General features: G+C 41.7%; 1 protein-coding gene across 3 annotated transcripts in view; it reads left to right on the forward strand.

Annotated features, from left to right (window-relative positions):
* SH3KBP1 (SH3 domain containing kinase binding protein 1) overlaps positions 1-1,365 on the forward strand; it is a 244,058-nt gene extending 242,693 nt beyond the window's left edge. For all 3 annotated transcript variants that reach the window (XM_059384727.1, XM_059384726.1, XM_059384728.1), the window contains one exon: positions 981-1,365. In XM_059384727.1, coding sequence (XP_059240710.1) covers positions 981-1,022 — 42 coding nt within the window. In that variant the 3' untranslated portion in view covers positions 1,023-1,365. The remainder of the gene's footprint in view (positions 1-980) is intronic.
* Positions 1,366-15,008: the final 13,643 nt, after the last annotated feature.

The following is a 15,008-nucleotide window of genomic DNA, read 5'->3' on the forward strand; positions in this document are numbered from 1 at the left end:
AGGGGTGGTGGCTGCCTCAGGACTTCATTTTGAAAGTAGACGACTGTCCCTTCTCTGTAGATTCTGATGCACTTCCTGTGGCCATTTTCTTAGAACTGTGTAGGCTCACTTTAGTCCTTGCCTGCGATCCAGAAAGTCTTGGGGGAAGGGAGGCATGAATCCATGTGCCCCCAGTAGGGTTTGTCATTTGGAATTTATCTGAAACGTCTCCTCTGTGGAAAGTTCCCTCCAATTTCCAAAGGTCACATTACAGCAACTGCCAGAGGGCGTGGTGCTGGGGGCGGCCCGTTGCCAGCTGGCTTCTGTCATTGGAACTCCAAGGACCACAGCTGTCCACAGTCGGCGCTCGCTTTTCTGTACTTCTCACCAAGAGCCACGTTGGTCCTGCCAGGGCATCAGAGCCCCATCCCCCGCCATCCCCTGAGCCAACTCAGCTGTTACCAAATGAGAATGTGCATGTTGCATGCCCACAGAGAATATGCGGGGGTTGCAGAAGGCCGAAGGCAGACTTCGAGCTTTCGTCCAGCTGGTGTCCCTGGTGCTGCTTGGGACCCTTGCTGCTTAGAGAAAGGATAGGTAACCGCTTCTCGTCACTTGGGGGTTGCCGATAGACACCCTCTTGGGCCCCACCAGAGCTGCCTTCCAACACCGCTAGGTGGCCCAGCACATCGGTACAGCCCGCTCTGCCCTCTGGCCTGGACCCTGGAATTCTTGCTGCTTCCTACAAATTTTGGTTACCGGGAGCCTGAGAAGGCACACACCCACCACTTCCTAGCGCCTCGCATCTGCATGCCCGTTCTTTAGGTTTCCGTCACTTTTGGCCTCGTCCTCTCGTCCTTCAGATGTCACGTCACCCATTCCACCTTGAAAAGTGTGAAGTTGATTCTTTTCTTTCATTCGACCAGGTTGATTATCTTTCAGCTTCTCTCAGTCCAGCGAATTCATTATGCTTTTGTCCGGCTCTTGTTTTTCCTTTATAGATGGAAGTTAATGACATAAAGAAAACTCTTCAATCAAAATGAATACTTGATAAATGAAATATCACATTATTCATCCTGAGTCCAAGACTCAAATTTTCCACCCCAGCCAAAATAACCTTGTGCCAAAAGATTAAAGGTTTGCCTCCATGTGTCCCTGTTTGAAAGGTTAGCACAGAAGTCTTGATAGCACAACACAAATCCCATCTAAGAGGAGATTCCTCCCCATGGAATAATCCTGGGTATGGCACTGGCTGTGACTTAGAGCAAATTGTGCTAAAGGCTTTTTTACTATGAGATCTCATGCGAAATGAAAACTCAGGCAGTTTAGTCCATAGTGGTACTATTTTGATGATATTTTCCATTAATAAAATGTAATTTCAGATTATTCGTTTACAAGCTTTATAATTTTATGATTTTTTTAATCGTGTTTTGTCACAGATTCTCCCAGTGTCTGTATCACACATAGTCCAGAGCGAGTGCCCCATTCTTTTGCTTCAGGCAGGAAGCTGCCTCGCTTTGTGTGCCCTCTAGGATTCTATTACATATGCAATTGTAGGTCCGACCCGTCCTTCCCCTGCCAGCCAAGCCCGCCACCCTGAGATAAATTTTAGCTTATATATGATGGTATATTTACAAAAAAGAGAAAGAGAAAACCTGGTATTTGCAATGATCTGTGCCTTCTTTTTACCACCCTCTTGATTGGAGCTTTTGTGATGCAGCTACCATGATTCAAAAAAACAAAACCAAACAAAACAAAAAAACAAAAAAACTAAAAAACTAAAAAAACACAAAAACACAAAAATACAAGAAAAAAAACCACTTTTTTTTTTAAAGCCACTTCTCAAAGTCCACTAGAGGCCACATCTTCAAAGCTTCTCTCACCTAGCCAAAGGTCCCAAGAGGAGACAGCTGTGAAGTTGGGCGCGCTCTGTGGTACCTGCTGTGACGTTTAAGTTCTCCTAGTTGTAGGTTGTTCATGGAACTAGAAATGTCACCCCTGCTTGATTTTTCATCAGCCAAGTTAAACCCCTGCTTCCTGTCTTTTGCACCTTTTGCGTGAACAGAATATGCATTATGAAAGCAAAAATAAATAAACATAAAATGCAATGAAAACAAGGGGGGGAAGTTGTGTTATTTCCCGCACTGGGTTATCGGTGTGTGCTCTTGTTTAAACTGTACTCACCTAATGTCATTTGCCTTGTTCTCTTGTAACCCCTTCCTCAGGTCCAAGCGAATGGTGGGGAGGGGGGCTCTTGTTGAAGTGTAGCCACTGGTTTTTTCCTGCATTCGTGGAATTGCTTTTTCCGCCCCAAGGAAACTGGTGTTTGCCTGTCCGCTCTATCTCTGTAGCAAATGAACACCTCAGGCTTAGCCTCTGTAACTGTTTCCTCATTCTTAGCTGAAAACAAGGGGCGGACTGTATTGCAAGATTGTTGGGGGATTGGGGGTTGGGGGTGGTCCCATCAGGGTCCCGATGATGTTTTATGTTTCTCAAAAGCTGCTTTGTCTATTTCCTGAGTTTTAGAGTTAAAGTACTAAATATTAATGGATTTGCACAACCACAAAGAATGAGAATTGATAACACGGGAGAAGTAATACAAAAAAAGAAATCAGCACATGGTATCGATTATCCCAAGTATTACAGATAAATGTCTCCTTCTTCATCTCTCCCTTCCCCCCCTTCCTCTTGCCTACATGCTCGTCCTCGCTGCTGGAGGCTACTTCTCTCGAGTACTGTACTCACCGAATCCGGGCCCCCTGGTCTTCCAGGCCGGTGGGCACGGTTAAGGGGAAGGGAGTTTGTAAAGAAAGAAACCCCCCATCCTGCATTCCCATGTCTGGACATGTTGCCTTTGCAGCAGCCTTGCTCGCAGTGTGCTTGGGGCAGGGAGCACCAAGTTTCCAAGGGCAGCATATAACATTCCTGAACCCCTTCACTCTTCTAAGCATTTCTGCGTCCAACTTAAAGCCTTGAGAGATTTCCCACCGCCTAGTATAAGAATAAGGATTGAATTCTTTGACATTTGGATTTCTCATTTATTCATCGTGAAAATCCCTAATGATATAGTTTTATACGATGTGTATGCGAAGTAGGATTGTTAATAATTCAATTGAGAGGTTGAGCGCCCTGGTGGGGCACTGGCAACCTAGAATGTCGAGGGCTGTCATCTTCCCCTCAGAGAAGCCACAGGCTTTCTTTGTATAAAGAGAGGGAGAAGTGATTCTAGAAGGAGGAGTTGGCATATCTAGCTTCATTCCTGCCCCTTGGGCTAACCAGCAAGAGGATTCTACATTATGGACCTGACGAGCCACTGCCCGAACAGCCACCATCTTTACTCTTTACAAAATGGACCCGTCGAGAATATTGAAAAGCTTGGAAGGATCACTTTTGAAAAAATTCTTTTGCATTCAGCATGGACTCGACCGGCATCTATGGAGATTATTTTTTTGCTTCATTTTCTAAAATTGTATTTAGAAAAGTCTTAAGTATTGTGCTTTGTAAAGAAGATGATTAAAATGAAATTTTGTGAAAATATTTTTGTTCAAAGTTGTCATGGTCCAAGAGGAATGATTTCTTGGAATTCAAACCATTTTTCTCCATTTTACACAACTTGATTACTCTTACAGAAATGTCTTTGGAAGACATGGAAGATAGTACCCCTCACCCCACTTATCTTTGCCAAGTGAACAGAAACAACCCATTAAAATCCATGGCTGTGAATTCCATTTTTACGTTGTTCAATTTAACATTCCTATTTTGGCAGAAAATTCTAGTTAGGCCTATGTTGTTTTTTAGTGTAAAAATCATTAAATTATCATTATTTGAATAATTGTGTTAAGCCACTTTTATTCATCCACAGCCCTCTAGACAGCATACTCAAGTACATGATTTGTTTTCTCCTATAAGGACAGCCTGTATCACATGTGTGCATTTGGCTACTAATGGCAGAGTTTTATTTCCTTTCATAACCAGCTCCTTGATGGGAAAACCACAGGGTGTGTAATTTATTGCTCACATTTGCCACAGTCTCTATTAATAATAATCCCAGGCCCCACAAAGGCCTTTGTATCTTAACCTGAGGTCACCAGGGTCTCTTTTCTGTATTGATTAGGTTTTCGTTCTCTAGCTATTTTCACACAAATTAATGTCAAGATGTTGAGGCCCCAAGAGGGCTTGGTGAAAAGCTTTTCTTTTTGGTTTAATACAAATGAGAAGTGCAACAAAGCCGCGTGTGCATGGGTGCTAGGTGTTCAACACGGCTGATGACGGCATCCAACAGAGTGAAGTCTCGGTGCCTGCGACCCAGGCCTGGGGAAGAGGATGCCATTCCCAAAATTCGGTCTAATGAGGGAACACAGTGGCCAAGGCAGAGAAACTCTTTCCTGGCTGGAAATAAATGTTTGTCGGTAGTGTGAGGATGGAGAGGGCGTCATGTCTCTTAAGGTGATGAGCAGTTGCTGTCATTCCTAGTTCTGTCCCTTGGGTCACTGAGGCTTGATTCCCAACACATGGAGCAGGAGGCAGCCCCTGAAGCCAACGAGAATCTCTGAAGTAGATGCAGGTCCCAGGGAGGTGGTTTATTTCATGTTGTTTTTAATCATTAGCCACGTTGGAGTGGCTGTTGCGAGGGACAGCCTTTCCTATAAATGACATTGCGTGGTCATTATGTTTGTGAATTCGGAGTTCATGGTAAAATGGGCTATTCCTTTTTTCTTGTTAGAGCAATAGGTGAGAAAATACTTATTTTTTAAAAAAGATTTTCTTTATTTGAGAGAGACCGTGAGCTCGAGCAGGGGTGGAGGGTCAGAGGCAGAGGCTGATGCTTAACCAACTGAGCCACCCAGGTGTCCCTTGGTGATAGAATACTTCAACCGAACAATAGAACAAGGTCACCTGGCAGGCTGTAGCTAGAATTTTCTGAGGAAAAAATAGAAAAAGAAAAAAAATGAAAAAACAAGAGAATTGAATTCCTGGGAACCCAGATTCCCTGGGGGAAGTTTTCTTTAAATGGCAGCAGGTTTAATTAAATGAGGCAGATACAGCACCGTCATTTAAGCCTAAGTCGTGAAAGCTTCCCTTCCCTCTCACCCCTGTAGAATGTTACTAGGTCTCCAGAAAATTAAGATTTGTTGTCAGGCTTTGAACTTCTTGATGGGAAGGTGCCCTGGAAATGCAAAACTCCATTATAGTTTCTATTAACTAAAAAAAAAAGTTTAGAGCGGTTTACAGACCAACTTTCAGCAAGCCAATAAGGCCATCCTGAAACCAAACAGAAAAACCAGGAAAAAAAATCACTAACAATTCCGTGGTTATTCCACAAAAGTCAAACAGAAGTTTTAAGATTCTCTTCAAGCCTCATCATTCTTTCTCAGTCTGAATCTCAATCTGAGCGAACCAAGAACTTGGCTGGGGCAGGTTGAACATGTGTCAAGTCCTTACGATGTGCTGGACACCAGGATAGGTGCTGGATGCAACGTAGCCCCTGTGCTCCTGGAGCTCAAATTGGGGGAAGCAGGCAGATGCACAGGCAAGTCTTCCACAGTATGAGGACATGACCCCAGAGAGAAGTCCAGGGACCTTGGAACTGGAGCCTTGAGAGTGGGGAGGACAGAGGAAGAAGGGTACTTTTGGTTAAATCCAATTTTAAAAAATTTTAATAGATTTATGTATTTATTTTAGAGAGAGAGCACAAGCAGGAGGGGCAGAGAGAGAGGGAGAGACTCTCAAGCAGATGCCACACTGAGCATGGAACCTGATATAGGGCTCGATCCTATGTCCCTGAGAGCATGACTTGAGCTGAAACCAAGAGTTGGAGGCTAAACCAAGTGCACCATCCAGGTGCTCCTAAATCCATTTTTTTTAAATGTTGTAAAGCTGTGATGAACCTCTTTGGGCATAAATCTATGTCCACATTTCTGATTTTTCCTGAAGATAATTCCTAGAAGTGGAGTATGAGTATGAATTGCTTAAGGTTTTAGCAAGAATAATTTTTGCACAAGCAACAAAATCAAAAATAAGTAAGTGGGACATGTCAAACTAAAAAGTTTCTGCACAGCAAAACAAACCATCAGCAGAGTGAAATGACAGCCTATGGAATAGGAAAAAAATATTTGCAAACTACACATCTGATAAGGGGTTAATATCAAAAACATAAAGCATTCATGCAACTCAATAACAAAAAAACAAATACCCCAACTTAAAAACAGGAAAAAGATCTGAATAGACATTTTTCCAAAGACAATATGCAAAAGGCCAACAGGTACATGAAAAGATGCTCAACATCAGTAGTTACTAGGGAACTACAAATCAGAACCACAATGAGGTACCACCTCCCACCTGTTAGAATGACCATCGTCTAAAAGATAAGAGATAAATGCTGGTGAGAATGTGCAGAAAAGGCAACCCGTGCACAGTGTTGGTAGAACTGTTAGTCGGTGCAGTCACTATGGAAAACAGTATGGAAGCTTCTCAAAGATTAAAAACAGAACTACCAAATGATCCAGCAATTTCACTTCTGGGAATATATCCAAAAGTTACAAAAACACCAACTCAAAAAGGTATCTGTACCCCTGTGTTCATAATAGGATTATTTATGAGAGCCAAGTCATGGAAATAGCCTAAGTGCCCATTGATGGATGAATGGATAGAAAAGTTGTATATGCGATGGAATATTATTTAGCCATTAAAAATGAGGAGGTCCTACCATTTGTATACCATGGATGTACCTCGAAGGCATTATGCTAGGTGAAGGAAGTCAGATGGAGAAAGGCAGATACTGTATGACCTCGCTTATATTTGGAATCCAAAAACCAAAAGCCAAACCAAACTCACAGAAAAAGAGATCACATCTGTGGGTGCCAGAGGTGGGGAGGGGGATTTGGAGGAAGGTAGTCAAAAGGTACAAACTTCCAATTGTAAGATAAATAAGTTCTGGGGGTATATAGCTATCGCTGCTGTACAATATATAGGAAGGTTTTTAAGAGAGTAAATTCTAAGAGTTCTCATCCCAGGGAAAAATTTTTTCCCTTTATTCTTCTTCCTTTTTATTCTGTCTATGTGAGAAGATGGATATTGGCTGAACCCATTATGGTAATCATTTTACAATACATATAAATCAAGTGATCGTGCTATATGCTTTAAACTTATACAGTGATATATGCCAATTATATCCCAATAAAACTGGAAAAAATATTCATTTATATGGATAAGTCCCCAGAAAGGAAAACAATATAATGAAAGTATTTGTTTCATTAAGGTGGTGAAACTGTGAGCTACAAAATGGTTTTCTTTTAATATTATTATTTGGTAAATAAAGATAATTATAAAAAATGTTAGAAATGTAAGGAATAACTCTTGCCTGATTATAAACAGGCAAGTTGAATTAACATTAGTATGCAAAAGTGACTAACCCCCCAGATGTCCCCAAAGTTCTATTTGCCTAAACCTCTGTGGGTGTCAGGCTTGGGTCTCTTCCTCCTGGATAGTCACTGCTCACAGGTCACCTCATCAAAGAGGCTGTCCCTAACCCCCTAAACCAAAGAGCAACTTTAGCCTCAATCCTCCCTCAGACCCCCATACATCCATCCCCTACTTAACATACACACACGCACACACACATGCACACACACCCATCTGTTTTCTGTCTCCCTCCCTAGAATGAAACCACCATAAAGGCAATAACTTCATTCCCTTCACTGCTGTATCCCCAGTACCTAAAACGGACCCAGGTGCATAGTAAGCATTTGATATGCATTTGTTGACTGAATACATGAATTGATCTTTGTGACTGATGCCAAGTGGAATTTATTCTATACATTTGAGCAGGACAGTTTTTCCTTTACAAAAACTCTATGTGCAGGGGGCCTGGGTGGCTCAGTTGCTTAAGCATCTGCCTTCACCTTGAGTCATGATCCCAGGGTCCTGGGGTCAAGACTCGCATCAGGCTCTGTACTAGGTGGGGAGCCTGCTTCTCCCTCTCCCTCTGCTACTCCCCCTTACTTGTGTGTGCTCTCTCTCTTCAAATATATAAATAAAATCTTAAAAGGAAAACTCTGTGCAAAAATATAGCATTAGGGAGAGTTCATGACATAAAATGGTTACAAAGAAAGCCTTCAGAGGCACTTTACTTGTATGTGAGTCTCAGCCAACGCCCAGAGCCTGAAGAGTGCTGACATTACCATGGATATTAAAACAAATTCACATGATCCGTACACTGTTATCTCTAAGACTGTCATCCACTACTAGAAAACCATGGCTACCCCTGTTTTAAGATGTAAAGCATTCTTTTATAATTACATTCACGCCGGGGTGCCTGGGTGGCTCAGTCTGTTAAGTGTCTGCCTTCGTCTCAGGTCATGATCCCAGGATCCTGAAACCAAGTTCTGTGTCAGGCTCCCTGCTCAGCGGGGAACCTGCTTCCCCCTCTCTGTTCCTCTCCCCTGCTTGTGCTCGCTCTCTTTCTCTATCAGATAAACAAACAAAATATTTTTTAAAAAGCTAGATTTGCTCTGGAGAAAGAATGAATTCAAAGTTGAGCATATTTCTGACAGTTTGCTTTTGGCACTTCTCTGAGGTCACATGAGAACTTGGTTGCTGCCCCTTCGGGCTGGCCGTCTGCTCTGAAAGTGGTGAATTAGGAGGAGATGCACACGAGTCCTGGGTTCTTAGAGTGTGATCCCTGGAAAGGCAGTAGTAGCAACACCAACCAGGAACCTGGTAGAAATGGAAATTCGGGGTCCCTGCCCCAGACCTAATGAATCAAACTCTGGAAAGGGACCCCGCAATTTGTGATTTAACAAGTCCTTTTGGGGATTCTGATGCACACTCAAACTTGAGAACCACTGTCATGGCAGGGCAAATTATCTCATTCTCCATGAGTTGTGTATAGAATAATTCATCGTAATCTTCTCCAGAGATCTCTATTCGATTGTGGCCACATCACAACAAGGTGCACTATCCAGAAATTACGCAATAGTCTATTAGGTTGAACCGCATGAAATTGACATTCTTACAGGTCAAATATGATTGAATAGGGCTTCTGGTTTCAGCTCAGAAATGAGAGAGCTACAAGATGTCCTTCCCATACTTACAATAAGAAAAAGTCTGGACAGACCGGAAAGTAAAAGAGAACTGAGTTTGCAGAGCAAATGGCTGTTTCAAAATCTGGAGAGAGTTTCTATGAGACATGGAGCCTGGACATTTGCTTACCAGGGACAGAAGCTACCAGATGCCAGAGAAGTGGATAGGATGATCAAGGTAGAAAACTGAACAAATTGCTGGAGGCTGAGTGTGGGATAGCTTGAGAGTATGAAGCTCCTAGCAGGAGAGGTTCCCACACTTTGACAGGCTTTTCCTCCAGGACCCCAAATGGCTCTTTCATGGAGCCACTGAGAAATCCACACAGACCTTTCTCACTTAAGGGACAAAAAGCTTATTCTGCAGTGGGAAGGACATGGTCTGAGGGCACTGGTGAAATACCATCGCAGCTGGGGGAAGGGAATTTCACCCACACCCAGCCTCAGCCCCCAACTCACCTAAAAAATAAGTATTTAATCCTAAGGCAGAAGGGTCTCAAGTCTGTTGACTAAGAACACTGTTGGATACCCATTGCATCTGGGGGAAGAGACTGGCCAAGGAGAGCTCTATCTCTGGAAGAGGGTCAGGTGCACTTGTGAATACTATACCCCTGAAATTAAGGCTTATAATGTATAAGCTATAATATCTAAATATATGATATTTATAAATATGAGGCTAGTATTACTCTGATATCAAAACAAGGAAAAGACAGTACCCTAGAAAATGAAAACTGCAATTATAAATATATAATATATTTCTATATTTTCTTAAGATTTTATTTATTTATTTGACAGAGAGAGATCACAAGCAGGCAGAGAGAGAGGAAGGGAAGCAGGCTCCCTGCTGAGCAGAGAGCCAGATGCAGGGCTCGATCCCAGGACCCTGAGATCATGACCTAAGCCAAAGGTGGAGACTTTAACCCACTGAGCCCCCCAGGCACCCCTCTATATGTATTACATATAAGATGTAATTAGACTACCCCCCCCATGCTCCACTAGCACACTGACAAAACTTCAGGAATAATAACGGTGGATTACAGCAGGGAGAGCTGCAAGAGACAGGCTTTCTCTGGAGAGCAGCACAAAGGGAAGCCCCAAAACCAAGAGGAGCAACAAAAAAGATCACTAGAGGAGTTAAAAGTTTCTGGTGTCCATAGGAACAACAAACCTCAACCCAGCCCAATTCCTGGCTGGGATCACACAAATTCCTACACGAAAGGCTTATTTAGCACAGTATCTGCTGCCTTGTATAAAATGTCTAGCTTTCAACAAAAAGCTACAAGCCACGCCAAAAGCCAATAAAAAAGCAATCTAAAGAGACAAAGCGATCCTCAGAACCACTTAGATATGGCACAGCTCTTGGAAGTATCAGAGAAGGAACTTAAGAGAATCATGATTACTATATTAAAGGCTACAGTGGAAAAAGTAGACAATATGCAAGACCAGAGAGGAGACATCAGCAGAGATTGAAGCTTGAGGAAAGAACCAAATGGCTGGAAATTAAAAGCGCACTAACAGAAATGAAGAGTGTCTTTGATAGACTCATTGGAAGACTCGAATGTTTATGTTTACTTGAATAAATACCAGGACTGATAAAAAGAAGAGACAAATCACCAAGTTGGAAATGAAATGGAATGCCACTTCAGACTTTGCAGCCATCAAAAGGTGAAGAAGGGAATACGATGAGCAACTCCTGATCTAAATTCAGCATCTTAGGAGAATTGGACCAATTCCTCCAAACTCACAGACTATCAAAACTCAACCAAAATGAAATAAACAAGCTTAACAGTTTTATAACCATTACCAAAAATACCAAATGTGTAATTAAAAGACACTAAAAAGGAAATCTCCAGATCCAAATGGTTTCACTGGAGAATTCTACCAAACACTTGAAGAAGTAACACCAATTTTTTTTTTAAGTAGAGAGTTTTCATCTTTTTTTTTTTTTTTTAGGATTTTCTTTATTTATTTGTCAGAGAGAGAGAGAGAATACAAGCAGGCAGAGAGACAGGCAGAGGTGGAGAGAGAAGCAGGCTCCCTGCTGAGCAAGGAGCCTGACATGGGACTCAATCCCAGGACCCTGGGATCACGACCTGGGCCCAAGGCAGCAGCTTAACCCACTGAGCCGCCCAGGTGCCCCAGAAGTAACACCGATTTTACACAATCTTTTCCGTACAAGAGAAGAGCATAGGACACTTCCCAAATTATTTGATGAGGCTAGTATTACTCTGATATCAAAACAAGGAAAAGACAGTGCCCTAGAAGAGGAAAACTGCAGGTCAGTATATTTTATCAACCTAGGTGCAAATATTCTTAATAAAGTATTAGGAAGTAAAATCCAGAAATGTACAAAAAGAATTATATGCCACAACCAACTAGAATTTATTTCAAGTATGCAAGTTCAACATTGGAATATCAGTGTAAGTCATGATATTGATAGGCTGAAGAAGAAAAAAATCATATGATTATATCAATTCATGTCGAAAGAGCATTTGGAAAAAAACCCCAATACCCATGCACAGTAATGGTGCTCAATGAAGTAGAAATAGAGGGAATACTCCTTAACTTGCTGAAGAGTATCTGCCAAAAAACCCACAGCTAACATCATACTCAGGGTGAAAGACTTGTTTCCTTCTAAGAGTAGAACAAGACAGGGATGTCTGCTGTCAGTGCTGTTATTCAACATTGAACTGCAAGTTCCAGCCATAGCAACAAGGCAAGAAAAAGAAATAAAAGGCATGTAGCTTGGAAAGAAGAAAAAAATTATCCTTATTTACAGATTAAGATCGTCTACATGGAAAATCCCAAGGAAAAATCTCACAAACCTCCAGAAGTAAGCTCAGCGAGGTCATGTAATAAGAGAAATGCAGTGCACAGGAACAATTGCATTTCTACAAATTAATAATGAATATGTGGAACCTGAATTACAAACCACCCCATTTATATCCACTCTATAAAAACACCAAATACTTGGGCATAAACTTAGTATGGACGCAGTCTGGATGCTGAAAATGAGAAAATTCTAATGAAAGAAATCGAAGAATTTCATCTAACTAAATGGAAAAGAAGAGTGCATTCATACATTGGAAGATTCAACACAATAAATATGTTTAATTTCGGGGCACCTGGCTGGCTCAGTGGGTTAAGCCGCTGCCTTCGGCTCGGGTCATGATCTCAGGGTCCTGGGATCGAGTCCCACATCGGGCTCTCTGCTCAGCAGGGAGCCTGCTTCCTCCTCTCTCTCTCTCTCTCTGCCTGCCTCTCTGCCTACTTGTGATCTCTCTCTGTCAAATAAATAAATAAAAATCTAAAAAAAAAATATGTTTAATTTCTTCCAAACTGATCTATATGTTTATGTAATTCCCACCAAAATCCTAATGAGATTTTTTTGTGGGCATGGACAAGCTTACTCTGAAACTTATATGAGAAAACACAGGCTCTAATAGAGCTACAACAGTCTTGGAAAAGAAAAACAAAGGAGGAATCACTCCCCCCACTATCAAGGGTTAGTATATAGCTTCAGCAGTCAGACAGTGTGGACTGGTGGAGGGATAAATACACAGGTCAGTGGAACAGAATACAGAACCCAGAAATGGACCCACACAAATATTCCCAACTGATTTTTGACCATGGGGTAAAGGGAATTTAATGAATGAAAGATAGTCTTTTCATAAAATGATACCAGAGCAATTGAACAACCAAGAGGGGGAAAAAAAAAGAGACCTCTACCTAAATCTCACACCTTATACAAAAATTAAGTAAAAGTGAATTTTAAATGTAAAATGCAAAAATACAAAACTTTTACTGTAATTATTATTTATAAGTAGGCTCCATGCCCAGCATGGCGCCCTGTGTGGGGCTTGAACTCACACATGTGAGATCGACACCTGAGCTGAGATCAAGGGTCAGATGCTTAACTAACTGAACCACACAGACACCCCTAAAGCTACAAAACTTTTAGGGAAAAAAAATGTAAAAGAAAATCTTTGGACCCTAGGGCTTGGCAAAGAGGTTTTTTGTTTTTTTTTTTAAAACATGGAATTAAGGGGCGCCTGGGTGGCTCAGTGGGTTAAGCCCCTGCCTTCGGCTCGGGTCATGATCTCAGGGTCCTGGGATCGAGTCCCGCATCAGGCTCTTTGCTCAGCAGGAAGCCTGCTTCCCTCTCTCTCTTTCTGCCTGCCTCTCCATCTACTTGTGATTTCTCTCTGTCAAATAAATAAATAAATAAAATCTTAAAAAAAAACATGGAATTAAAAGCATAATTTATAAATAGAAAAATTGATAAATTAGGTCTTATCAAGATAAAAAAAAAACACTTGCTTTTTGAAAAACCTCATTAAGAGGATGAAAAGACAAGCTACAGGCTGAAAGAAAATACTTACAAACCACCTATCTGGCAAAGGACTAGTATCTACAATATAGAGATAATGTTTAAAATTCAACAGTAAAAAAATCAAACATTCCAATGTTTGAAATTAGAAAATGGGCACAAGATATGATCAGATATTCACCAAATAAGATATACACGTGGCAAATAAGCACTTGAAAAGATACTCAACATCATTATTCATTGGGAAATGCAAACTAGAACCATAAAAAGATATTACCACACACCTATCGGAACAGCTAAAATGAAAAAACAACAACCCCAAATACTGGTAAGGATGTGGAGAAACCAGAGCACTCCTACATTCCCGATGGGGATGTGAAATGGTATAGCCACTCTGGAAAACAACTTGGCAGTTTCTTAAAATAATTAAACATGCAACTACCATGTGATGCAGAATTTGCACTCCTGGGAATTTATCCCAGAGAAATGAAAACTTAGATTCACATAAGAACCTGTACATGCATGCCCATAGGATTTTTATTCATATAATCCCCAAACTGGAAGCAACTCAGGTGTCTTTGAAAGGATAAATGGTTAAAGAGACTGTGGTACGTCCATACCATTGAATAGTGCGCAGCAATCAATGGAATGGATTACTGATGTGTGCAACCTCTTGGATGTATCCCAGGGGAATTAGGCTGGATGAAAAAAGATAATCCTAAAAGGTTACACACTATATGATTCCATTTATATAACATTCTTGAAGCGACAAACTTCTAGAAATGGAAAACAGATTAGTTGCCAGTAGTTAGGTATGGGGTGTGAGGAGAGAGATGGGTGTGGGGGTCAAAGGGCAATAGAATGTAGCCAATCCGCATGCTGACTGTTGGCATCACTGTCTTGGCTGTGATCACGTACTGTAGTTCAGCAGGATGTTCCCATTGGGGGAAACTGACTAAAGTGTACACTAGGTCTCTCTGTATGATTTCTTACAATTGTATATGAAGCTACAATTATCTTAAAATAAAAATGTTTAATATTAGGGGCACCTTGGTGGCTCAGTCAGTTGAGCCTCCAGCCCGTTATTTTGGCTTAGATCATAATCTCAGGGCTCCATGTTCAACAGCGAGTCTACTTGAGGATTCTCTCATCTCCCTCTGTCCCTCCCCCCTCGCTTTCTCTCTCTCTCAGATCAATCAGTCAATCAATCAATAAGAGTCACCAGCGTGGCTCAGTCCATTAAGCATCTAACTCTTGATTTGGGCTCAGGTCATGATCTCAGTGTCCCGAGATCGAGCCCTGCCTCAGACTCTGCGCTCAGCAGAGAGTCTGCTTAAAATTCTCTCTCTCCCTCTACCCTCCCCCCATCATGTGCTCTCTCTCTCTCTCTCTCTTTCAAATAACAAATAAATATTTTTAAAAAACCAAAATAGGGGCACATGGGTGGCTCAGTTGTTAAACGTCTGCCTTCCACTCAGGTCATGATCCCAGGGCCCTGGGATCGAGACCTGCATCTGGTTCCCTGCTCCGCAGGAAGCCTGCGTCCCCCTCTCCTACTCTCCCAGCTTGTGTTCCCTCTCTCGCTGTGTGTCTCTCTGTCAAATAAATAAATAAAATCTTTT

Source organism: Mustela nigripes, chromosome X (genome assembly GCF_022355385.1).
Source record: "Mustela nigripes isolate SB6536 chromosome X, MUSNIG.SB6536, whole genome shotgun sequence".
In the NCBI taxonomy this organism is placed as follows: Eukaryota; Metazoa; Chordata; class Mammalia; order Carnivora; family Mustelidae; genus Mustela; species Mustela nigripes.